At 41.2% G+C, this 27,584-nt stretch overlaps 1 protein-coding gene across 1 annotated transcript in view; it reads left to right on the top strand.

Moving 5' to 3' along the window:
- The window catches only part of cpne5a (copine Va), a 112,522-nt gene that overhangs the window by 20,595 nt on the left and 64,343 nt on the right, over window positions 1-27,584 (top strand). Inside the window, exons 3-6 of the mRNA XM_061809155.1 lie at window positions 3,075-3,121; window positions 12,218-12,321; window positions 17,452-17,491; window positions 18,866-18,942. Of these exons, the coding sequence (XP_061665139.1) occupies window positions 3,075-3,121; window positions 12,218-12,321; window positions 17,452-17,491; window positions 18,866-18,942 (268 nt within the window). The remainder of the gene's footprint in view (window positions 1-3,074; window positions 3,122-12,217; window positions 12,322-17,451; window positions 17,492-18,865; window positions 18,943-27,584) is intronic.

Raw genomic sequence — 27,584 nt, 5'->3', positions numbered from 1 at the left:
CACTTTTTTGGCTTGCCGTCCTTGTTTTTCTCCAACCATGACAGAAAATTTAAACCTTAAATAAGATTATATGAAACTGAGTCTAAACCTAATCCAGACTCATTTGAAAGTCAGTCTGAACCTATTTTAAACTAATTTGAAACTCAGTCCAGACCTGATCCAAACTAATTTGTCACTCAGGGACCTAGTTTTGAGACTGCTTTAACTCCAGCATCATGGAATGCGCGACTGTGCGGCAGATCCAAGTTAGACGGGTTAGTAATTTTGTCGACCAGTTCAACTCGACGGATCCGAGAGTGCTGCGACACTGTTGGAGTATTTATAGCTGACTCTGCCAATCAAATAATCTTCTCTCCTTTGAATGTGGTTCAATGACATTCTTGACAAAGATGTCGGTGTGTGGAAGAGGACGATGTGTAATTTCAGTGATCCATAGGGACTATTGTCACTGAAACTCATTTGAAAGTCTGAATCCATTAGAAACTCACCCTGATCCAAGATCATTTTGAAACTAAGTCTGAAAACACAACAGATATAAAGTCATTGGTAACGCAGTCCATCTAAACTTATGTGAAAAGAAAAAAAAATGCTGAGACTGCATTTCTAGGAATCCTAGCAATAAGACACAAATCAAGGATGATGTTATGCATAATCGGGAGGGGGTTCAAACCCTTTGTGGAAACGCCGCACTGAGGATCTGACAATCGGCCTACTTTGTATTCAACGATGTTGTATTCACAACCTTCCTCAGCGTCACCTGAGGTTGTAAAATTGAATAGTAAAACAGAAAATCCTACCGTGGAAAAAAAAAAAAGTGTTTTGATTACATGGCTTTAGTTGTGGATGCAGGTGGTCTTGAAGCAAGCTTGCTCGCTCCTTTCATGTGACTTTGATTTATTGCGGCGTCATCAGATGGAGCACTTAATCAGGTGTGGCAAGGTAATTAATAAAGAATGTTTGCCAAAAGGAAGAAGAAATGGGCTTCACCAAGATGATTGATTTATATTCACTGTTGGGATTAGGTGGGGCATTCTGGCATTAAAATATAGTACACTATATTACCAAAAGTATTCCCTCACTTGCCTTGACACCCCATTCTTAATGCATAAGGTTTGATATGACATTCCTCTTCAATCATAACATCTTAAACTCTTCTGGAAATCCTTTCCACGGGTTTAGGAGTGTGTTGATGAGGATCTATAACCATTTTTCCAGAAGCAGATTTGTAAGATGAAACAGTTATTGGACATGAAGCCTTGGCTCTCAGTCGCCACTCAAATTCATCCAAAAGTGTCCGGGATTGTGCAGGCCAGGCACGTTCATCCACATCAAACTCTCTCATCCATGTCTTTATGACTCTCGATTTGTACACTGATACGGAAGCATTTTGGAACAGGAAGGCGGTATCTCTAAACTGTTCCCACAATGTTGGAAATAGCTAATATTGTAGCCCTTGAGACTGGGTTGAATTGGATTGATTTTGAGTGGACAAGGAGCCAGGCCTTGTTTTCCAACATCACTATCACTTCTCAAAGATGCTACTGTGGAAGAATGGGCAAAAATTCCTACAAACTCACTCCTAAAACTTGTTGAAAGGCTTTCTGCAAGAGTTGAACCTGTTACAGCTACAAAGGGTGGACCAGGATTCTATTAAACCACATGGATTTAAAATGGGATACCAATTAAAATCCCATCTGAGTCAAGGCAGGTGAGCGCATACCTTTGGTAATATATTATATTCACATGTATTTTTCCACAAAAATGTGTTGTTTTATCATTTTCTTCCCACCTTCATCCATGGGAAAAATACATTACAATGATAAGTTTCACTCCAGCCCGCACATAGAGTAAATTATTATTGAAGCTGCCTCACAGTTTGAAAGTTAAAAGATCAAATCTCAGCTCTCCTCATGCTTGCATGTTTTTTTTCTCCAGGTACTCTGTCTTCTTACCACATTCCAACAAATTCAACTCTTAATTATCCACTCAGGAACCACGGTGATTTTTTTTTTTTTTTTTTTAACCACATACACAAAAATGGTAACTTGTCCTGTTTATGATTGTTAAAAAAATTAACGTGGCCCAAGACCACTGAGCTTTGCCCACCCCCATGTCTGAATGCATCGTCATCTTATTGGCTGACATTTCACTGACTGTTGATGGATCATTGACCAACATAAAATCATAACAGCCTGACTAAATGTTTGGGATGTCACATTCTGTATGTGTGCATTAAAATCCGCTATAAAATGTTAAATACTTTAAAAAATATTCAAAAGCTTTTTTGGGGGCGGAGGAGTGGGGGGTCATCTGGGTAAAACTATGACATGCTAAGTTAGTTTGTCCTGAGGTGCTTCAGACGGAGTATCATTTGATCATTTTGTTGATTTGTGTTGATATTTAACCTGATGGATTATATTTTTTCACTAAAATAACAAGCAAAATCATTGCGTGTTTTTCTAGGTCCCCTGGTAACCATCTTAATTTTAATCAGAGTGGCAACATTCATGACATTTGGGATATTTGAGAATAACTTTTCCAAACGTTTCGGAATTGGCAGTTTGTGCCACAGCTATGGTCTCCATAAAATGTTCTATTTCAATACAGTTCAGAGACAGCCATATTGCATTTGTGACTATCCATCCATTTTCTTAGCCGCTTATCTTCATGAGGGTCACGGAAGTGCTGGAGCCTATCCCAGCTGTCAACGGGCAGGAGGCAGGGTTCACCCTGAACTGGTTGCCAGCCAATCGCAGGGCACATAGAGACAAACAGGCGTACTCACAATCACACCTAGGAGCAATTTAGAGTGTCCAATTAATGTTGCATGTTTTTGGGATGTGGGAGGAAACCAGACTACCAGGAGGAAACCAACGCAGGCACAAGGAGAACATACAAACTCCACGCAGGCGGGTCCAGGATTGAATCCGGGACCTCAGAACTGTGAGGCCAACATTTTCCGGCTGAACCACCGTGCCCATTTATGACTACTTACTAGTAATATTTAAGAGTGCATATGAGATTTGAGATGAAACCGTTTCTTTGATCTGTTTTGGTTTCCTGTCTCTCCACAGTGGTGGTGTTGTATACACAAGGTGTGGAGTGCAAACAGTGGCGAGAGGTAAGTACTCCTACTCACCCATGCCAGTCTCTAGACCAACCCACCCACGCCAGTCTCACTCCACCCAAGTCACCTCTATGTAACCCACATGTGATTATGTTTACAATGCTAATCACTTTGCAAACATGATGGGCATCTGCATCGGTGTAACGCTCTCCCATAAACCTCCCAGGCTGTTGACCACTGGGCCCCAATTAGAGCCAGTGGTGAAATTGAAACCGTTATTATCGCTGTCCAAAAAGGACAAGAAAAGGGGCATCACAAAAGGGAGCAAGAGGCCAATTGATAATTTCTGTGTCTGTTCTGCTCTGAGGAAGCACAGTGGACAAGTGGCTAGCAAATCTGTCTCATAGATCTGAGCGGTCTGAGTCCTAATAGCATGCTCACTTGGTTGGAAGACACTTTTTGTGAGCAAAAGTCACTAATTTGGAGATTGTGCGACTGCTTGTCCTTTCAAGCCCATTTTTGTGATGTTCAACTACGTGAACCGAATGGAGATGTAGACTTTTACATCAGTTGGTGTCACAAATACACCCTATGGCACAGTTGTCAACGGCAACACCCAAGAGCAGATAAACATTGCATTTCTTCCTCCTGACCATCAGCCAGCTGGCCTGTTTTTACAAGACACAGGACACCTGGTTTATATCATCTGAAATCATAAACTAATTGCGGGTCTCCTCATGACTTACACAGCATGCGTGAGGGAAGGTAGTGTTTGGCGGCTGTAGAAGAATGGAATATCCTCACCCCCCTGGTGGTGATTGGTGAAACAGCCTGTTGACACCGAAATAACTTTGAAAAAAAATCCCATGTTTGTAACAAACAAAACAAACCTTCATGAATATTCAGAATGTGTACCTTGATGCCTGTGATGTTTACTCTCCCTAGCTATAATTCAACTCGTTTCAGGCTCAGGCTTACGCATTTAGTCATTCGCCCTATATCTTGTACTTTACATCTTATATGTTGTTTGTATTTTTTCTTGTAAAGTCCCACTGCATTTTTCATCAAACTTGTCTGTAGGTGTCACTAAAATGTACTCTAAAGTTCCACTTCTTGTGTAAACTGTGTGTTGAAGTCCAAAACAGCTGACCCCTGAAATTGAGAACTTTTGTTTTTATTAGTTATATTAATAAACAATAAATAAATGGTTAATAAAGCCTTTTGAATTAACGAGATTGAAAGAAGCTTTCCGTTCCATTTCCCAAAATTTCATAATATAAAAAGTTAATATGTTATTATTTTATTCATGTAATTTTGATATGGTATGAAAACGTGAACAAATCCTTAACATTGGATATTGTCATTGTCGGTAGCTCTAGAAGACAATCTTGTGGAAAACAAATGACATTGTAGACTATTGAAGTTCCTACGGGTGCTTTGACCTGTTTGGCTGAATGCAGTAGCTGGTTAAGCAGCTCCCCAATTGTCACATGCTGGATGCTTGAATGTGGAAGGAAGCTGAAGAACCCAAAGAAAAGCCACACAAGCATGGGGAAGAACACACAAAGTAAGTCCAGGAGGACCTGACCCCACGTTTGAACCCTGAACATTAAAACTGTGAGGCAGATGTTTTAACCACTCACTATCACCATCGCCGGTGATGCTACCCAACCCGGAGCTCACCACCAGCGGGTGCACCCACATGGGAGGGGAGCACATTTGGACTTGATGTTACTGTTGACAGCCCAGTCAAACTTTGAGCTGTTATTAAAGTTAAGTAGGCTGTGTAATTATTATTATTATTTATTTTTTGCTTTGTCTAGAGGCTTGGTGGCTCTGCTGAAGTACCTTTCTCTTACCAACAAGCTGTGATCCAATTATTCTTCTGGAGAACAAACTCTCCAACTGTCTGACATGCATGAGGACAAAGTGAAATTTAAGATGCACTGGAGAGCCCATTTTAGAGCTATGTGTTGCTTTTAAATATTCGTGAAACAACTGCGACCCAATCTCAACAGCTACTCATCCATCTCACAACTGGACCTGCATAAGGTTTTTCAGCTACCATTGCTCTATGTATGGGTATGAGTACTCCCAGTTTTGGGGGTGGAAGGGGAATACATGCAGTACAAATGAATCTGCTTCTTTTCCTTTCGGCTTTTCCCGTTAGGGGTTGGCACAGTGTGTCATCGTTTTTCATCTTGGCGTATCCCCTGTATCTCCCTCTCTAACCCCAACTGTCCTCATGTCTTCCTTCACAACATCCATCAACCTTCTCTTTGGTCTTCCTCACGCTTTTTTGCCTGGCAGCTCAATCCTCAGCACCACTCTACCAATATACTCACTCTCTTGCCTCTGGACATGTCCAAACCATCGAAGTCTGCTCTCACAAATCTTGTCTCCAACACATCCGCCTTTGGCAGACCTTCTCTGTACTTTTCAATTAGCATCCTCAAGGCAAATCATGCATCTGTGGTACTCTTTGCAGTACAAATGAATCTGCTTCACAAATACTTGCTTTTATGTTTCTGTCTTTCTTTGTCTGGCTTGGCTTCCCTCAAGTATCAACTATCATAACCTTTCTGGTCCGCAGTACTGAAATAATGATTATCTTGTGTTGGTCAGGTTTGCTGTACCTCCTGACATCTCATGTAAAAAATTTGTCTTACAACTTCTTCTTCTTTTCCTTTCGGCTTGTCCCGTTAGGGGTCGCCACAGCGTGTCATCTTTTGCCATCTTAGCCTATCTCCTGCATCTTCCTCTCTAACCCCAACTGCCCTCATGTCTTCCCTCACCACATCCTTAAACCTTCTCTTTGGTCTTCCTCTCGCTCTTTTGCCTGGGAGCTCCATCCTCAGCATCCTTCTACCAATATACTCACTCTCTCGCCTCTGAACATGTCCAAACCAACGAACTCTGCTCTTTCTCACCTTGTCTCCAAAACATCCAACTTTGGCTGTCCCTCTAATGAGCTCGTTTCTAAATCCTATCCAACCTGCTCACTCAGAGCGAGAACCTCAACATCTTAATTTCTGCTACCTCCGGTTCTGCTTCCCGTTGTTTCTTCAGTGCCACCGTCTCTAATCCGTACATCATGGCCGGCCTCACCACTGTTTTGTAAACTTTGCCCTTCATCCTAGCAGACACTCTTCTGTCACATAACACACCAGACACCTTTCGCCAGCTGTTCCACCCTGCTTGGACCCGTTTCTTCACTTCCTGACCACACTCTCCATTGCTCTGTATTGTTGACCCCAAGTATTTGAAGTCGTCCACCCTCGCTATCTCTTCTCCCTGTAGCCTCACTCTTCCCCCTCCACTTTTCTCATTCACGCACATATATTCTGTTTTACTTCGGCTAATCTTCATTCCTCTCCTTTCCAGTGCATGTCTCCATCTTTCCAATTGTTCCTCTGCATGCTCCCTGCTTTCACTGCATATGACAATATCATCTGCGAACATCATGGTCCAAGGGGATTCCAGTCTAACCTCATCTGTCAGCCTATCCATTACCACTGCAAACAGGAAGGGACTCAGAGCTGATCCCTGATGCAGTCCCACCTCCACCTTAAATTCCTCTGTCACACCTAAGGCACACCTCACCATTGTTCTGCTGCCATCATACATGTCCTGTACTATTTTAACATACTTCTCTGCCACACCAGACTTACGCATGCAGTACCACAGTTCCTCTCTTGGTACTCTGTCATAGGCTTTCTCTAGATCCACAAAGACACAATGTAGCTCCTTCTGACCTTCTCTGTACTTTTCCACGAGCATCCTCAAGGCAAATAATGCATCTGTGGTACTCTTTCTAGGCATGAAACCATACTGTTGCTCGCAGATACTTACTTCTGTCCTGAGTCTAGCCTCCACTACTCTTTCCCATAACTTCATTGTGTGGCTCATCAACTTTATTCCTCTATAGTTCCCACAGCTCTGAACATCCCCTTTGTTCTTAAAAATGGGAACTAGAACACTTTTCCTCCATTCTTCAGGCATCTTTTCGCCCGCTAGTATTCTGTTGAATAAGTTGGTCAAAAACTCCACAGCCATCTCTCCAAATTGCTTCCATACCTCTACCGGTATGTCATCAGGACCAACTGCCTTCCCATTTTTCATCCTTTGTAATGCCTTTCTGACTTCCCCCTTAGTAATCATTTCCACTTCCTGGTCCTTCACTCTTGCCTCTTCAACTCTTCCTTCTCTCTCATTTTCTTCATTCATCAACTTCTCAAAGTATTCTTTCCATCTATTTAGTACACTACCGGCACCAGTCAACACATTTCCATCTCTATCCTTAATCACCCTGACCTGCTGCACATCCTTCCCATCTCTATCCCTCTGTCTGGCCAACCTGTAGAGATCCTTTTCTCCTTCTTTCGTGTCCAACCTGGTGTACATGTCTTCATATGCCTCTTCTTTAGCCTTTGCTACCTCTACCTTTGCCCTACATTGGATCTCGATGTACTCCTTTCGCCTCTCCTCAGTCCTCTCAGTTTCCCACTTCTTCTTCGCTAATCTCTTTCCTTGTATGACTCCCTGTATTATGGGGTTCCACCACCAAGTCTCCTTCTCCCCTTTCCTACCAGATGACACACCAAGTACTCTCCTGCCTGTCTCTCTGATCACCTTGGCTGTCGTCGTCCAGTCTTCCGGGAGCTTCGGTTGTCCATCGAGAGCCTGTCTCACCTCTTTCCGGAAGGCCGCACAACATTCTTCCTTTCTCAGCTTCCACCACATGGTTCTCTGCTCTACCGTTGTCTTCTTAATCTTCCTACCCACCACCAGAATCATCCTACATACTACCATCCTATGCTGTCGAGCTACACTCTCCCCTACCACTACTTTACAGTCAGTAACCTCCTTCAGATTACATCGTCTGCACAAAATATAATCTACCTGCGTGGTTCTACCTCCGCTCTTGTAGGTCACTATATGTTCCTCCCTCTTCTGGAAATCAGTGTTCACTACAGCCATCTCCATCCTTTTTGCAAAGTCCACCACCATCTGCCCTTCAAAGTTCCTTTACTGGATGCCGTACTTACCCATCACTTCTTCATCGCCCCTGTTTCCTTTACCAATATGTCCATTACAAGCTGCACCAATCACAACTCTCTCGCTGTCTGGGATGCTCAGAACTACTTCATCTAGTTCCTTCCAGAATTTCTCTTTCAACTCTAGGTCACATCCTACCTGTGGTGCATAGCCGCTAACCACATTATACATAACACCCTCAATTTCAAATTTTAGTCTCATCACTCGATCTGATACTCTTTTCACCTCCAAGACATTCTTAGCCAGCTCTTCCTTTAAAATAACCCCTACTCCATTTCTCTTCCCATCTACTCCGTGGTAGAATAATTTAAACCCTGCTCCCAAACTTCTAGCCTTACTACCTTTCCACCTGCTCTCTTGGATGCACAGAATATCAACCTTTCTCCTAATCATCATGTCAACCAACTCCTGAGCTTTTCCTGTCATAGTCCCAACATTCAAAGTCCCTACACTCAGTTGTAGGCTCTGTGCATTCCTCTTTTTCTTCTGACGCTGGATCCGGTTTCCTCCTCTTCTTTGTCTTCGACCCACAGTAGCTGAATTTCCACCGACGCCCTGCAGGTTAGCAGTGCCGGGGGCGGGCGTTGTTAACCCGGGCCACGACCGATCCGGTATGGGATTCTTTAGATGAACGCTCATATTTGTTTGGCACAGTTTTTACGCCGGATGCCCTTCCTGACGCAACCCTCTGCATTTATCCGGGCTTGGGACCAGCCTACAGATTGCACGGGTTTGTGCCCCCATAGGCCTGCATTAAAAAAAAAAAAAAATATCTTACAACATTACCGTTAAAAATAAATGTACTGAAGGTGCTATTATTTTGAAGTGCGCATGTATGTCATTTTCACAAGCTGTAAATATAGCAAAATCCTATCACCACTGAGCAGAGCAAAAACGTATGCACCCTCCGTAACTTGTGCAAACAACTAAATTGAGCTCCTCCTCAACATGAAAAGATCTCACACTAATTCAGATGCATCACTTAAATATACTTCTTTGACACGATCTAATACTTTCCTATTAGCCAGGACTCTGGTGCCATCAGTCAGTATTTTAGGCTTCAACAGAAAGAGTCCAAAAATGTCTTGGGTTTTCAGCAAATAGCTTAAGATAAGTTCTATAGAACAAAACTGGGCATAATTGAATTTCCAAAGAGATGAGGGGTCAGTGTCAGTAATTCCAGCTCGTTAAGTATTCAATGTAATTATAGTATATCCAAGTACAAGTGTATTTTTTTCAACATTACACCTTATGATGTTTTATGGCAGTGATTGGGCATCACAGGCCAAGTGATGCTGAAAAATGGATGAACTTGGAGTCTCCCAGTTACCAGTTATAAAAAAATGGAAGAAGACTCCTTGACTTATTTGCACCCTAGGCTTCAGAAAAGAGGACAAACTGTGAGCAGGCCGACATTTTACGTCCTCTGCTGGATCTCTTGCTTATTCCTCCTCTTTGATGAAGGGCCCTGGTTGGGCGTGAGGCATCACTCGGAACTGATACCTCTCATGTATTTAATCCTGTTCTTGAAGAAGAGGAAGAAGTAGTTATATTTTATCAGGTTCAAACGTTGCAACATTCCAGGTGCCATGGTTACAGCAGACTGTAAAATGCCCACTCTGCCAAGTCTTGTAGTGAAGTGGTCCAGCAGCACTGGTGTGATTGTACTGTTCATGAAATCAGGGTAATTGATCCCTAAGAAGAGATATTTTTTTCACCAGTTTTTTTTTTCTGCAGGGTGATTGTGCAATCATTGAATGTTGCTGATCCAATGCCAGTTCCGATTAATTAATATTGGCAGTGTGCCAAAATATCCATATGTTAATAGTGTCCACTTTTACGATATGGATGGATGGGTGGATGGATTGCATAGATAAATCACATAACAGATGCAATTGTCTTCGCTACAGTTGGGTGTCGAGAATGGAGAACCGATTTGAATCGGGACTATCATTTGGGTTCTCCCAGAATTATTTAAATTAAAAAAAACATTGTTCCCAGTTTTGATGACTACATTCTGCTGACCCTGAAAAAGAAAAAAAAAACATAAAAGAAGCAGCAAAAACCAATGAAGAAGAATGCACACAAAGACGTACTTGTGCCCAATGGCACTGGCAAATAAAAGTAATTTCACATTTTTAACTCTGTTAAAATCAATAATCAGTTGTTTCGGTGCAACACTTGTCATAAAATTATATTGTGCAAGGAGCCTTTCACGATGCGTAAAAGTCTGACGTGCTTCCTCCCGCTCCGAGCCTCAGCCTACACCACACAGAACTATAGTGAAGTCGATCGGGTCAATCGGGTCACGGGTAGTACACACTCCTGACTTTGGTGTGGCCACTGTGGGATCAATTCATGCTCAGTGATGGTGTCGATACGTGCCCCGCGACTGACAGGTGACCAGTTCAGGGTGTATGTAGTCTGCCTTTTGCCCAGAGTTAGCTGGGATAGGCTCCAGCACTCCTGCGACCCTCGTGAGGATAAGTGGCTTGGAAAATGGATAATATTTGGGTGAGTGAAACAAAAACATCTTCGGCAGCATTGAGGCACCGAACAAGTTATTATTTTTTTTTTTAACACACTAATACTTTTTACCCTTTATTTTAGTCGTCAAACCAACATAAGAGCGGATGACAGACAATAATAAAATGTAAATGACTTTACCGTACTGGAAAGAAAGTAGAAACATTGCATTATAAGATTAACATCGAGCTAAAACTTCACCAAAGATCAAACTAGCAACTTTATATCATAATGAATTGGGACAAAATTTACAGTACATATACGTTGGGTTTAGGATCTCAAGCACTAACTTTGGGCCCCATTAGTGGCTGTGTAAAGGAACCATTGTTTTACTGAGCATTTGGTTCCTTTCATTCCTCATGTTCTGGCCATCTAGTATTAATTTCATGTTTACGTGACGTGTCATGTTACCTTTATGGCAAAATACAGTTTCTGGATGAACCCTTCAAAATAAATGGCTACATGCTTAAGATAGGAAGTCGTTAAAGTTTGCATATGCAAAACCTTGGATGTGATAAAACAGTAGCAAATAACTGTTTTAACAAGGCTATATTGTACTTTTACCTGAAAGAAAAATTAATCAATAATAAATCAATTCAGTTAGTGCTGTGGCCATTCCCTTTTAGTTCATTAATTTGATATTGAGTCTGGTTGTAAAGAATGCCGAGTCTAATATTTATTTTAGTCTTTGCTGCAGACTGCTAACACAATGGATACTCATAATTTGGACACTCTTTATACAAACCATGGAACCTTTTTTTTGTCCCAGCCTGCTAAATGAATTGCAATAGATAATCATTTGAAATTGGAATCGAAATGAGGGACCGGAATCTGGACCAGAGTCAATGGCCAATCCTAGTCTTGGCCTTTCTGTTGTGATTGTGTATACGTGTCAGGTACGGTGGAGTTTCATATCAGGTGTACAGTTTTAATGTACCAAGATCGGGTATTGATACACTCCTCGGTCAAGATCTAAAAATGTTTCGCTCCACATATGTGGCAGTGTTAATTTACTAGCATGTCCCCCGAGACACACGGTGATGGGATTATGTCTCTTGGTGTGGCATCACTTTGTAATTATGACGCAACACCCTTATGATCCTTTTATCCTAATGGCCTGTCCTCTTATTTGCATGAAAATGTGTAGTATTGAAAAAAAGAGTCACAAAAACTGTTGTATGGGATATGAAATTAGCTTTTGTCCTGTGAACATTGCATATGTAAACTACCAATTTTTTGTGACCATGTGTAGGCAACTTTGGTCAAATGGACAATACTGATACAATATAAAATTACCTTTGGTCTGGTAAATTTAATTAACACTTGTTTATGTTGACTTTTGATATCATACTTTAATCAGACCTTTTCATAATTGATGATGACGAGAGACAGGAGTATTTCCATAGAATAAAATTCATGATTTTTTTTCAATATTTGTATGCTCAATCATGTCTCCCACTTCTCTGTAGACATTGTAGTACAGGAAATTGTATTGTGATATAATTGTTGGCCAAGTATTGCAAGTATCGTATTCCTATTTTGCCATCTCCCCATGTTTTCCCACAGTTTGGGAGAACGGAAGTGATAGACAACACGCTGAACCCTGACTTTGTCAGGAAATACATCTTGGACTACTTCTTTGAAGAGAAGCAGAACCTGCGCTTTGACGTGTAAGTTATCCACTTTGATGAGCTCCTTTGAGGACACGGTGGGGCTGAGGTGTGTGTGATCCACATGTAAGCGCTGCTCCAAATCTTTCTTACCACATACTCAATAGCTAACCCCCCTATGGTCACCCCGTAAGACTCAGAATGAAGTCAATATTAGTCCATCCATTTTCGATACATTAGTCAAGGAACCTTGGACTGGTAACCTTGTTACCTTGGACTGGCTCCAGCGCTACCATGACCCTCGTGAGGATAAGTGGCACAGAAAACTGATGGATGGATAAATAATATGTCTTTATGGCAGTGAGGCAGAGACAGACATAACAAATTAATGGTCTTCTATTAGCTGACACTAGGTACACAGAACCATTAATGTCTCTACGATTTGTGACATTTTTGTTTGTTGCTGTTATATGAGATTTTGCAAATGTAAAATATGTGCCTTGGCCCGATGAAGGTTGGAAATCCCTGATCTTGTCAGGTCATGTATTCTAATCACTCAGGCCAAACCAACGTTACATGACAGAAATAATCTCTGCTAACTCACTGTAATTAAATTACTTTATTGGAATTAAATCACTTTATCCACACGGAAACTTTAGAGCATGATTCAACAGAACGGCATCATGATTACTCGCACTAATGCTAGCACTAGCTTGCTAGGCGACATATAGTTTTGTTGCCTGCTGCTGAGCTGTTTTGTATAAAAAGTACGTGAACATACCTCAAGCAAACCTTGAATTAAAGTCCTCTATCGACCACCTGTTTTCTCCCATTTTCTTCTTATAATACACTCGGCGCGATCCACTCTTGTTGTTGTCACTACGGTAACCCGTGTATCCAGTCACATTTGAGTTGACTATATAAAGCTCACTGATCATAAAAGACGAGATGGGGTGGTAGCGGAATACAAGACTTTATTCCAGTAGTCTGACAAAGTGCAACTGGGAAAGCACATTTGTCTTTTAGTGTTATCTCTTTATTACGTGTTGGCTTTCTCAGATGTGCTGCTGTCTGTCCCATGCTGCTGACATGTTATTTTTAAACAACTTTACTGCTCATCAGATATTTACAGTCCTAAATCAAAAGTCTTGAAAAACAGAAAAAAACATAAATGCTAGTGTATAAAAATAAACTCGATGTACTGTGCATGAGCCAATCAATGATCGGATGGGTGAGTTAAAGCCGTTCATCATAAAATGCTAATTATTGTCTGATAACAATCAGGCTGATAAAATAGGTGTAAAGGCTCATCATTTCCATAATAATTTGGAATGCTGTGTAAAGGGCTTTTTATTCAGACACATCAGAACTCTTTTAACTTGTGGAAATTATGCATGCGTTTTCTTTAAACTTGATTTCGATGAGCAATATGAGCCCAAACGAGCAACTGTACTGCAAGTGGGGAATGGCTACATGACAACACAACACAACAGCTATTGCAGTGCATTCTGGGAGTTATAGTGTCTGCTGTGCATACATTATATGCTGAACTAACTGGTCAGTCAAAATTATGCCTCGCACGTCAGTTTTTTATGATGAGAAGATGTTAAATATACCACTATATGCTTATGCACTCTTCCTCTAACCTGACTCTCATTTTCTCCTCCTCTGGCCCCTCTCCTGAGGAATTATTCATTGGCAATGTGTCAGGCATGTGTGTGGCAATAGATGGGCATGACGGTGATATATATTTCATATCAACTTTTATCCTTAATCTCCCCCGCTGTCAAACCTAAGCAAGTCATCACATTTACCAAGATCTCATGTGTTTGGCCCTTTTGCACACAAATGCACACATCTCACGCAAACAAACACAGTCGTGCGCAAACAAGGACACACACTCACATACAGTACATCTGGCAATTCGCGGTTAATGGGGACCAGAACCCCATGCGAAATGAGAAAAAAACACAAAATAGCACCATACACAGGCACGTCTTTGAGGCTGCTCGTTCTTTTGAAACCTTTTTTGAACCAGCCTTTGCTTGCCAAAAAGCCACATCCTCCTCCACAACAAAGAAATGGGTGGGACAAGGGAAGTTGCTGTGTGAGGCTTCGATGATACGCGACCAATCAGCACACGGGGTAAACCCACATGTGCTCTCAAAGTATTATTGTTTTTTGCTTCATTGTTCCACATGTTGCGCTGGGGACGTGCCTTGTATCGATCCACGTTGTGTCAATGTGCCTCATATATTCTATGTAATGTAAGCCGATCTGGCTTTTTTGAGAAGGAGAAAAGAAGAAGAAGAAACGTGATGCACTAAATAAATCCGCAATAGGTGAAGTGCGAAGTAGAGAGGGATTACTGTTTCCAGTATTTATTTTATTTTAAATTTGATTCATTTATGTTTTACTGTAGAAAATACGAACAACACTCAAATACAAATGTTATCATTTAGAGCAGAGTTACTAAAATACAGATCTTAAAAAGCTACAGATAAATATTTCTAATTGGTTAAAGGTCCATTTATCAAGGTCAGTCAGGCAAAACAAAATGTAACATAAGTTCTTGTGTATTATGACCTTTTTTTGCCCTTAACATATACATAGGAATAGGGGAAAGTGGGAAGATGTAAAATTTCATATTTTATACATTTATAAAGCCCTCCAGAAGTTATGGAAAAACTGTACACTTTCATTCTAATGTGTCACCGCCACCTAGAGGTTATGAAAGATGTGTACTTTGGACTTTCATTCAAATATCACAGGGTACATATAACTCCATATACATGTATGTACAATTATGCTGATACATAGACACCCAGCCAGAATTTGTGAAATATTGTGTAACTCTATACTTATAAGAGAAAGAGAGATACACACATTTGCCCCAGTGAGCAGGTCAGGGAGCTGCATTTTCATTTTGAGACCCCTGAGAATCAAATGAGGGCTGTCAGACGGAGCACTCAACATTCTTCCTGAAATCCAGAGATATGTTACAAAGAGTGCCTTCTTTCACCTCACTCACAGCAAGCATCAAGTCTCTGGTGGACTCTTAGACCTTCGGGAGTTTTGTTCACTTAAAGAATTCATTTACATGCTATCTTGATGGAAGTAGGGATTTGGACAGCAGGGAGTTTCTCCCTTTGCAATTAGAGGGACTCATTTACATCTCTCTTTTGTCACAAAAGGAGGAGGAGGAGGGTGCTAAGGCCTTCTGGAGTTTAATTACTTTTACGTTGCCTGGCAGACGCCTGCAACTTAAGACCTCATTTACACAGTATTTTTTTTTTTCTCCAGAGGGGAGAGATTCGCCTTTTTTTTTTTTTTAATTCAAAACCCTTGCAGACAATTCATGCACATTTAACACATTGGCAGCTGGGCAATAGGAGGGCACTAGGGCACCTTCCCACCACAATATTCCTACACAATAATAGACATACAGTTGTACCTCTATTTATGAATGGAAAAATTCAGGTTATGAAACACCTCTTTGAAAAAATATTGGCTCTAGTTACGAAGGAAAATTCAGGATACGAAAGGCAAAAATAGGTGCTGGATTCGCAGCCCCCAAATACCACCCAGTGTAAACGTTCTGTATTTGCTTTGAAAGTGGCACAATAGCGCTGCTCTCCCATTGGCTATCGAAGTAGACTTCCTGCCATCTTATTGGCAAGGAGGGATGTCAATCTTTATCAATGATGCCTTTCGTTTCCCTTCGACACCGAATCACATGCTAGCGCTTACACATGGTGTCACATGCAAGCGGGCATTGGTACAGTACAACTTTTTTGTAAGTTTTTGGTTTGTGTCTTTTGCAAATTTATTCTTCTTTCGTCACCATGGGCCACAACACACTTTAGTGTAATTAAGTGGTGTAGTGCGTACATTTGTATGTGTGTTTTCTCTCAGCTGTCAAACGTTTGCGTCCTCCTTCCTTCCCCACCATGCATTTTGTTTCTCACTCACCCTTCTTTTCACAGAGTAGCTCAATACAATAGGTAAATTAACATAATTTTTATGACTCTTAACATTATGTATTTTGAATGCTTATTTGGGCTGGGGACAAGGGTTTTTGGAGTTGGATTTGGACTGTTACCAACCATAGAGGAACCTTTTCTTTGTTTGTGAAAACTTTGACAAAAAAACCTAACATAACGTAGATAACGTGAATTAAAACTCACCCCAAAGCATATCAGAAAAGTATTCCTGTGTTGACCTCAGTCTTTTCTGTTAAATAAGAGGTCCGCCTCCTCTTTTTTCATCATTATTGTTCGTCAGTCAAGTTCGCTTTTTGCAGTCAGATTTGCATTGCTATGACCACGACTTCATTTGCAATGCGTATTCATACATTTGATAATAATCAGAGCTTCCATAATTAGCAGTAACTCTTATTAGACTACTTTAAATGCACAGTTGGACAGTGGCCACGTGGCTCCTTTGAAACTGCTACATGATTGGCTTACTGTCGTATCACCATGCATAGGAGCTGTGGATAAAATTTCCCCTGCAAGCTTCCCAAAATCTAACACGAGAATTAAAGTTTGATGGCCCCAATATTGTCAGTTGAAACTTGGAGTGACTTCAACTTTTTAACTCCGTATGTGTCAGGCTGACTTGCTCATGGTTTTTTGGTGGCTGGTCACAAGTGTTGGGAATGCTGGGAAACTTGAAACTTTATTTACCACAAAGATGCATATTTTTATGGAACAGTGGTAACAATCTTCAAGAGGGAACTTAAAACAATTCCAGAAAATGTTTGTGTTTTAATAACAATTGTCCAGGTTTACACAGTGTGTTGCGGGACTCTTAAAACTGTAAAAGAGTTAAAAAACAAATAAATAACATTAACAAAAAAAAAACCTTAAGAATGATCGTACATTAAAAACATAATGAACTGTTGTTTAGTGTCGTTGCTTAAAATTTGTAAATCTTCACCCAGGATAGCTGCCAAGTCTGAGGCAGAGAAACCACCTGAATTGGTTGTCACAAATGGCCTCATCTAAAAAAATGACAACATTTTTCTTTCCATACTTGATGGGTGGCAGGCAGACCAAACAGAAAACTACTTATATACAATGCATTCAAAAGTCGTTGAGTTGAGCGCAACCATAGTTTTGCACCTTTTATGTCCCGTTGTTGGAAAATGGAGCACTTAACACATTGAAGTGTTCTTTGTGATTTCAGGTTTGATATTGATTCCAAAAGTCCTGATTTGGCCAAGCATGTAAGTAAAGCTCCTTATCTGTGGCCGTGGAGCTTAAGTGCAAGTCGTAGCCCCTCAATGTGATTTGTCTTTGTTTTTTGTTTTTTAACTATGTGCACGTCTCAAGCCATTTGGTTGTCTGCTTCTATTTGAGTAAATGATGCATTATGTGCTAAACTAATTCGCTTTCTGTAATTTCCAATTCTGAAAAAGTGGAAAAACACATTTTTAATTCCCCTGGAGAAATACTAATCAAATTTACAGTTGCTGCACACGCTCAAGCACGCAGAAGATCCACACTACAGTTAGAATTGAAAAACAAAGCACTGTGCATCATTGCTGAAGCATTTCAGCACAACAGCTTTCCAATTTCACTCCCCATAGAAAAAAAAATGCAAATCTTATAAAAGAAGATATACAGTACAGTATTTATAAAATATTTCAGATCTTGTGCTCAGTATTGTTATGAAAGTTAGTTCTATCAAACCGTCTTCTTTACCAAATGTTTTCATCAAAAAACTGACATAACTATACACCACTATACTACCATCTGACCTCCATATCTAACTAAACCGACCAGGCTACCTTCCTACTTTTCAGTAAACCTCCCAATCTAATTTCCATTTCTAAACGACAGACCTACCGACCTACCCACCTGGCTGATTGCCATACCTAATTGAACTACCTACCCACCAACACAGCCTATCCCTACCTACCTACTTACCTAGCTACCTACCTACCTACCAATCAATCAACCAACCAACCAACCAAACCAACCAACCAACCAGATCTCCATATCTAACCAACCAAGTTAGCTAATGTGTATTGTGAAACTAATCTTTGTTTAGCGGACAACCAAGCATTCCAGCATCTGCGCTGCTTTTTTATTTCCTGAAGTTGTGCTATGTGCTGCAGAAGCAGATAACCTCGAAAACCCTTTCACACTCCGTATTGCGCTATATGCTTCCTTTCATTTCATCATACTTCGTCACATTCGTCACCCCACTCCTTGCCGTAAGAACAGCACAATCTTTCCCAAATCAACCTTTTTGCTCTCCATCTTGCTTGATGATAATTTGAGTAGTGTGTGCCTTCTGTTCCATGATATGCTCTCTTGTGTCACTGCTACTGCTTCCCGGTCTTTCTTTCATTCTTTCTTTCTCTTCCTCCTCCTCCTCTTCCTTCTCCTTCTTCTCCACAATTGGGAAAAAGCCGTCCGACGTTAACGTACGTGTCAGCCTCAGACATCCTCTCAATTTTGATTGTACAATGCCTTTAATGATGCTCAACTCATTTTTTTTTTTTTTTTTGTTACTCCCGCCTGAACATGCCGCCCTACATTTTGACCCAACCTGCGCCCTTTCTCCATGGCACTTACTGTCCCCCTCATGGCAGGACTTCCTGGGACAGGTCTACTGCACACTGGGAGAGATTGTGGGCTCTCCTGCGAGTCGTCTGGAGAAGTCTCTGAGGTGAGTAAGCCCTTGGAACCCCATTTCCACCAAATATTACAGTTCAGCACTGGATCACGGCTTACCCAAGCAGTTTGTCTCACCTAGCGTTGGGCAGACAATATATGGCCCACTTTATCCTTTAATCTGAAACACCGACTCCTTGGCTACTTGGTAGAAACGTGGCTGTGACCCACAAGGTCAAAGAGCTTTCCATAAAATCCCTTAAATATAATCATAGAGGCATAAAGCTCATTTATATGTGGCACGTTATTCCTGCTTGATGCCAACAGTCGGAACAAAGTCAAGGTGATGATCAATGTCTCTGCACCATCGGCATCTGCCTCAGTCTGCACCATAAGACCATGAGCTTGCATAAGGGGCAGTTAATTAAACATAGCGGACGGCTTCTACAAAGAAATGACTGTCATTAGCAAGACAATCTAGGAAGACGTTCATTGAAACCGTGAGACACATGCTAATGTGGAACTTAATTGCTTGTTTTTCTTGCTTTAAAAATGCTCACTTTCTTTGGATTATCATGGCAATATAGGTTTTTTTCATAAATTTCTTTAATCTGTTTCGTTGTGGTTGAAAGTGACACAAAAAGTATGTAGGTAAATGCTTGCCGTTCATATCAGGTGTGGTTGTCTTTACATGTCAGATGTGATTGTGTTTCAAGATCGGGTGTCATAAATTGTCTTCACAGGTCTAGTCTGATTGTGTTACGTGGTAAAGTGTGATTGTCTACATGTCAGGTTAGATTGTCTGAACATGTCATGTGTCATTATGATTATTTATAGTGCCAGTGGATAGACAGCTCAGTTGCTTGGTTGGACAGACTTTTTTTTATATGTACAGTATATATTTGGCTTATAGATCTCAATATATTTTTCCTTCTTCACAAAAATTTAGGTTCAGTTCAGTTATTGTGAACCGTACCATAATTGCCCTTTAGTGCTGATCGCAGGTTGAGAAGCAGCAAACCTCAGACAGTGGACTCTTTGACAGTATTGATTCTGCTATTCAACTAATGCAACATCTCACTTACCAGCAGCAGACTCTGCTGTTAATTCAATTTCTGATGTGAAAATAAAGGTAATTGGTTTCCATCAGCAATTTCCATGATGAAAACCTAAACATTAATAATTGTTCATAAACAATGGCTCAGCAATCCAGCCCTATGAGGTGTACATGCCAGTAGAAACTGTACCCCGCATACATCTAGAAAGTTGCATCAGGAATGGCAACCAGTATAAAGGTTTGCCAAAAAAAATGTGTGTTCAACCAAAGAATTTCATACGGAATTGAGCTTGGATCGTATTAACAAGGTACGCGACTGGCTTCGTTAACCTGCAGGGGACTGGTGGAAACTCAGCAACTGTGTCTCAAAGACCAAGAAGAGTTGGAATGCGTGTTTCTAGGCAGAAAGAAAAGAGGAAACCTCAGAGCTGGTTCGGAAAAGATATTAAAGAAAAGTCACAGCCTGGCTATCACCTGCCTGCTGTACAAATCTCTCGTGCCCAGTCCTTTTATTCTGGTCCAGGTAAATCTTCGATGATTAGGCCATGTAAAGATTTTAACAATTTATTTGAAAATACAAAGTCCAAAAATATAAGGTTGGAAAAGGTTCACTGCTGGGCTGTCCACTTGGTTCAGAATAATTCTCATGGAATGGAGACTACAAAAGTTAAGTTCTTATCCACTTGTTTTAAGGCCAAAACTGCTTCCCGTCAGATGCCATGCAGTCGGAGACCAATCGTAGCTTCACCCTAATGTTTGTGGTCCACTTGGAAATTTGGTCCGATGTTTGTAAGGATTTCTTGATATATATCTGTAACGGGATGTATCCAATAAATAGTGTATGCAGTGTCGTGTAAGTGTGCAGCTAGTAATTTCTAAGTGAGCCTAGAATTGATTGTGAGGACTTTGAATTTTGGGAGAATTACTACCAAAATCTCAGGACTTGGTTGACATGATGATTTGGAGAAAGGTTAATGCATTATGTGTCAAGGAGTGCAGGTGGAAAGGCAGTAAGGCTAGAGGTTTAACGGCAGCTTTTAAATTATTTTACCATGTTGTAAATCGGAAGAAAATGGACGAGAAGTTATTTTAAAGGAAGACTTTGCTAAGAATGTATCAAAGGTGAAAGGAGTATCATCGAGATTGAGTGATGAGGCTCAAACTTGAAATTGAGGGTGATATGTATAATGTGGCTATTCCTCTCAGGTAGGGACCTAGAGTTGAAAGAGAAATTCTGGAAGGACATAGACGAAGTAGTTCTGAGCATCCCAGAGAGATGCTGTTTTGATTGGTGCAGATTGTAACAGGCATGTTGATAAGGGAAACAGGTGTGGTCAAGAAGTGAATGGTAAATTTGGCATCTCGGAAAGAAACTTGGAAGGAAAGATGGTGCTAGACTTTGCAAAAAGGATAACAAAAATGGCCGTAAGGAATACTTTTATCTTGAAGAGGCAGGAAAATAGGGTGACCTACAAGAGCGCAGAGAGAAGCATGCAGGTGGATTATATCTTGTGCAGACTGACTGTTAGGTAGTAGTAGGGGAGAGTGTGGCTAGACAGCAGAGGATGTTGGTGTGTAAAAAAAAAACTCTGGTGTTGGGAAGCAATTTTAAGAAGACAATGGCAGAGCAGAGAATGGCAGTGATTAGTAAGAGGTACGTTAGGGAGGCAATTGGTCCTGATGACATACCTGTGTACGGATGGAAGCATTTTGGAGCGGTAGCTGTGGAGTTTTTCACCAGCTTGTTCAACAGAATTCTAACAGTTGAGACAATGCCTGACGAATGGAGTAAAAATGTGCTGGTACCACACAAAGACGTTCTGGAAAAAAGTAGTGGAGGTTTGACTCAGGAGAGATATGAGTGTTTGCAAGCAATAATATAGTTTCATGCCTAGGAAAAGTGCCACAGATGGATTTTTTGCCCTGAGGATTTTGATTGAAAAGTACAAAGACAGTCAGAAGGAGCTACGTTTTGTCTTTGTCAATATAGAGACAGCCTATGACAGAGTGCTTGGAGAGGAACTTTGGTCCTGCATGCAAAGGCCTGGAGTGGCAGAGAAGTATATTAAAAAATACAGGACATGTATGAATGCAGCAGAATAATGGTGAGGTATGCTCTAGGTGTGAAAGGGAAATTTAAGGTGTAAGTGGGACTAGACTGCATCAGGGATCAGCCCTGAGGCCCTTCCTGTTTGCAACGGTGATGGATAGGTTGACAGATGAGGTTAGACTGGAATCCCCTTGGACTATCATGTTTGCGGATGAATTTGTGATCTGCAATGAAAGCAGGGAGCAGGTGGAGGAACAATTAGCAAGATGGAGGTATGCAATGGAAAGGAGAGGAATGAAGATTAGTGAATGTAACAATGTATAGGTGCATGAATGAGAGGGGTAGAGGGGGAAGAATGAAGCTACAGGGAGAAGTGATACAAGGGTAGAGGACTTTATATCCTTGGGGTCAATAGTTTAGAGTAATGGTGAGGACATGAAGAAACAAGTCCATGCAGGTTGGAATGGGTGGTTGAAGGTGTCAGGTGCCGTAGTATGAAGGATAACGTTTATAAAACAGTGGTGACGCCGGCCATGATGTATGGATTAGAGACGCTGGCACTGAAGCGACAACGGGAAGCAGAGGTGGAGGTGGTGGAAATGAAGATGTTGAGGTACTCTCTAGGAGTGAGTGGGTGGGATAGGATTAGAAATGAGCTCATGAGAGGGATGGCCAAGGTTAGGTGTTTTTGAGACAGGCTTTGATGGTTTGGACACATCCAGGGGAGAGATGGTCAATATATTGGGAGAATGATGTTGACGATGTAGCTGCTAGGCAAAAGAACAACAGGAAGACCAAAGAACAACTTCATCAATGTTGTGAGGAAAGACATGAGGGCAGTTGGTGTAAGAGAGGAGGATGCAGGAGATCAGCCTATATGGAAAAGGATGACACACTGTGGTGACCCCAAATGGGACAAGACTAAAGGACAAGAAGAAGAATAAATAATGGTTCAGCTCCATTTCTTCATCCTGCTGTTCTGAGGCAGGGTTCCGAGTAGCGGCTTAATGTGTTTACCTCCCCTTGCTTAAGCACAGATTGCATCAATGACTAGCTTTCAGAGGTACTTTTTTTCACCCATATTTTACACGCTTCACCTCTCATTTACACTCCCCCTTACTGCCACTTTCCTGGACCTCGCCATTTTATGTTGCTCTCTAAATCCCCATCATCAAATCTCTCTTTTAGTTTTTGCTTCTGATTAACATGCATTCTTCTTCTCCACTTTTCTTCCAACTGAATCAAGGGTACCCGCCACATCTTGATAGCACACGATTGCACATTTAAAAAAAAAAAAAAAAAGCATGGTGTCAATTTTTATTTTAGTGATTATAAGTAGGCAGATAAAAGTTCAGAAATGTTCCGCCAATTCCGGTTTGATCCACTTACTTAGACCATAACTGAACATCACTGGAAGGCACCATACAGTATTGCTCAGTGCAGATTGCACATCAAGGATTGACATTTTTTGATTATTATTGTTATTAATAATAATAACGGGTTATTCTTGTTATTGTTATTAATAATCATAAGTATAAATTAGGGTAGGTTGCAGTTGACTGCTGGCCCAATAGTTCTGAGGACTGGGGTTCAATCCCAGCCTGTGTGAAGTTTACATGTCTTCCCCGTGCACTCTGGTTTCCTAACACATCCCAAAAACATACAATAACTGCATTGTGAGTGCGACTGTGGTCTGTCTCCTTGTGCCCTGTGATTGGCTGGCACCCAGTTTAGGGTGTGACCCCGACTCATGTCCGATGACATCTGGGATAGGCTACAGCACTCCCGCGGCCCTCGTGAGGATAAGCAGCTCAGAAAAGGGATGGAATTTAGGGGTGGTTTGAGCGTCCCTCAAAATGGCCTAGAAATCCTTTGGATCATCACCATGTGGACATTGCTTACGTTGCTGTTAAAATGTTTCTGCTAAACATTGTTCCTACAGAAAAATGACATTGCATTCACACAAAAAAATGTTTTTTTTTTCTTTTTCTTTGTTTTTAACCCGTCCTATTCAGCTGCATGGCCTTTCGGAATAGTGGATCTGTATGCCTATGTGCTGGAACTGTTTTCCTGTGCAACAGGGGCGTTTGACATATTCCCTCTGCTTATTTTTTCATTATTCTGATTTTAATTGAAAAGCATCAGCCTGACAGAAAAGGATTTGAGGAGACAGACGGAGAGACAGGGTGGACAAGGGGATTAGGGGTGAAAAGCACAACAGAACAATAGTGAGACAGTAAAGATATTTTAACACAAGTAACATTACAACAGTTATAGTATAAGTGGATTAATGTGTGGGAGCATCTGGTGAGGGCATGCAATAACTAACCAAGAAAAGCAGATAAGAGAGGACAGAAAAGATGTGGGAAGACAAGCAAGGCAGCGCTACTGTCAAACACCTTGTAAGAACTTCTGAGTTGACATGTTAGTATGACCTGTCTTGGTATTAGTGATTCCAACTGAAGTGGTCAAAGTCAATAATATTTCTATCAAACTTATTAGTGAATGACCACCATATCGCATACATGTTCGTTAGGTGATGTGTGGAGTTGCTGAACAACGAGGGGTGAGGTTGGGGGGGTTTGAGTCTCACGCCAAGCCTTCTCGATCTTCTCTTGGTGCTTGAGTGGGATTTCTCTGGCTTTCTCATACTTAAAAAAAAAAAATATGTTAGCTTAATTCAAGACTAAATTGTTTGAATGGTTGTCTACATCCATCCATCCATTATCTGAGCTGCTTATCCTCACAAGTTTTACAGGGTTCGTCCATATGTTCTTTGCAATTGTCTGGCGACCAGTCCAGCATGTATTTTCTGCGATGCGCTCCAGCTCACGTTTTTGTAGCACTACAGGTAAAAATCCTACACAATAATCACAGTAACATGTCTCATATGTACAGTATTTATTAGGACAAGAAAAGCTACGCTGGTCCTAAGTCAGTATTTCTAATTAGCTTTTCATGAGAGGCACGAATGGTTGTTGTTAGGCTAAATGAGTGACTGATGCAGGTGAAAGCGATATCTAATGCTTGGGATGTTATTGTAGCCTGTGCATTATGTTACATGCTGATGAAGTTTATTCTACAGACATTAACCTTATACAGCTCGCCCGGCAAATTACAGACATGCACTGAAATGTTGGAGTGCTTTTGAGAATAGCAGGTGCGTTAAGCAATTTTATTGCACCTATGGAACCGCTGGAGCGTCAGATTATTATTAATATTCAAAGATGATTGAAGTCATTGGCACGGTGGCCAACTGGTTAACTATCTGCTCGATACTTCTGAAGCCCTGGGTTCACAGTTGGCCTTGCTTGAGTGGAGTTTGCATGTTCTGATCCGAATTCCTACCACCCCCCACCTTTTTTTGTGCTCTGCAATTGCCGGGTAACCAGTTCAGGTTGACACCAGGTCTAAACCAGACTCTGCTGGATAGGCGCCAGCACGCCTGCGACTCAAGTGAGGATAGGCAGTACAGAAACTGCATGGATGGATTTGAAATCAATTCCGTTACGATGCTCCTACGGAATATATTGTGATGGAACTGTTCAGTTGTTGTTGAATTCCTTGCTTTGTGAAAATGAAGAGTTCAACCTTTGTAATTTACATTCCTTCCCCACAAATAAACATTTGCACCATGCTTGTCGTGTAAAATGTGTTTTTTCTTTCATGGCTTGTACACCTTCACTGCTGAAATGAATGAAAACACCCCAGGGCACCAGTGGCGGCGCATAGAATCACTAAAGTTGAACCCTCACCACTCGTCAATCTAGTCATCACACAGAAATGAAGTGCGGATTGTAATCTACAATCGACTTTAAGCGCTGCAGGGAGGTCAAAGCGACCCCATGTAACATGATATGAATTCCATTATTCAGCTGTGAGCAGGAGGCCGGTGGACTAAAATTGAAGTGTGGATAAAGGCCAAAACACAACTGTAAATAAAGAAGTGGAGGGAGCACAGCTTTCAAAAAGTGGGATGTTCTGCTCTTGCTATGAGGAATCAAAATGATGTCATGATGTCCTCAGGAAAAAAAGGCCTTTGCTCATCAGCAGGGAAGAACACGTTGACACATTTACAATGCATGCTTCAAGCCCCATTTCCACCAAATACTCCAGTTTAAGATGGTTACTTTTGACATGTTTGACTTTTTAATGTTCGTATCCAAATGCTGTAGTGGTGTATCTAGACTACCTGACAGTCCGTGTAGAGTGAAATTAAACAACCTAATTCAGTTCCTATTTCTAAAAATATTTCTTCGTGAGAAACAGTGGAGCTATGAAACACTTTATTTTTACATTTCCACCCTTCATTTTAAAAAAGACAACAGAGAAAATACAGATCAGTAAATTGATTATGATTCAGTTACTGTTATTTTTTTATTGCATTAGTCTAACATAGAGCAATCATGAAAGACCAAATTTGTCTTGTATTCTGAATTATGTTTTCTGTCCCATACCACTGACGTGTTTTTTTTTTAATAACTTTATTGGCCATCAGTCGGTTACAGTACTACGTCAAAATACATGCAACGAGCTTATGAATTCAAATAGACTGTGCACGATAGCGATGTGGAATAAATGTCTTTTACAGATCAGATTGGTGAATTATGATACTAAAGCCAATCAGATGATCAGCATAAAATGCTAAACGTTGGTTGATACCAATCAGGCCGGTCAGATTGTAATATCTACAAATTAGATGTGCTACCTTTGACCAGATGTCAGCAAAAACATGTTTAACAGTCCATTCTATATGAAACGTCTGACATTCACTGTTGAATTTTATTTTCTTTGGCCCAATCATGGTTGAAGAAGGGTTCAGAGCAGTAGCAGAGTAAAACTAGAACAGCTAAAGTCAAGTCAAGGTATCACTGCACCTACTGTGCTACCCGATGGAACCTCTGGATATTGCATTACAGCCCGGTGGAACCACTCGGCGTTATAGGATGAGGTCAAATGAATGTCGTCCATCCATCCATCCATTTTCTTAGCCGATTATCCTCACAAGGGTTGCGGGGAGGGCTGGAACCTATCCCAGCTTTCAAGGGGCAGCATGCGGGGTACACCCTCAAGTGGTTGCCAGCCAATCCCAAGGTACATCGAGACAACCAGCCACACTCACAATCACACCTCAGGGCAATTTAGAGTGTCCAATTAATGTTGCACGTTTTTGGAATGTGGGAGGAAACCCATGCAGGGACGGGGAGAACATGCAAACTCCACACAGGCGGGTCTGGGATTGAACCCGGGACCTCAGAACTGTGAGGCCAACATTATCCAGCTGAACCACAGTGCCTGAATGTCATCATGATTTTGATATAATTTGAGCAATTCTATACCAATTTTCAGCGGGCCATATTAAAATGATGAGCACCCCGTATGCGACCTGCAATTAGCAGTTTGCCCACCACTTTTTGTTTTATGTCTGACAGTTTACTTCAACAGTGAGTGGCCACAAATACCTTGAAGGCTTTTTCTCGATGAATTGGTCACAAATTTAATGTGCCAAACTGCTGCTTGTTGTGAAGAAATTTGAATTGAGTTCATCCCCACAGTCAAGTTTGCAGAGACAAGTCAAAGCCAAAAAATT

This window comes from Syngnathoides biaculeatus, chromosome 2 (genome assembly GCF_019802595.1).
Source record: "Syngnathoides biaculeatus isolate LvHL_M chromosome 2, ASM1980259v1, whole genome shotgun sequence".
Lineage (NCBI taxonomy): Eukaryota > Metazoa > Chordata > Actinopteri > Syngnathiformes > Syngnathidae > Syngnathoides > Syngnathoides biaculeatus.
This window is presented reverse-complemented; position numbering and strand designations above follow the sequence as displayed.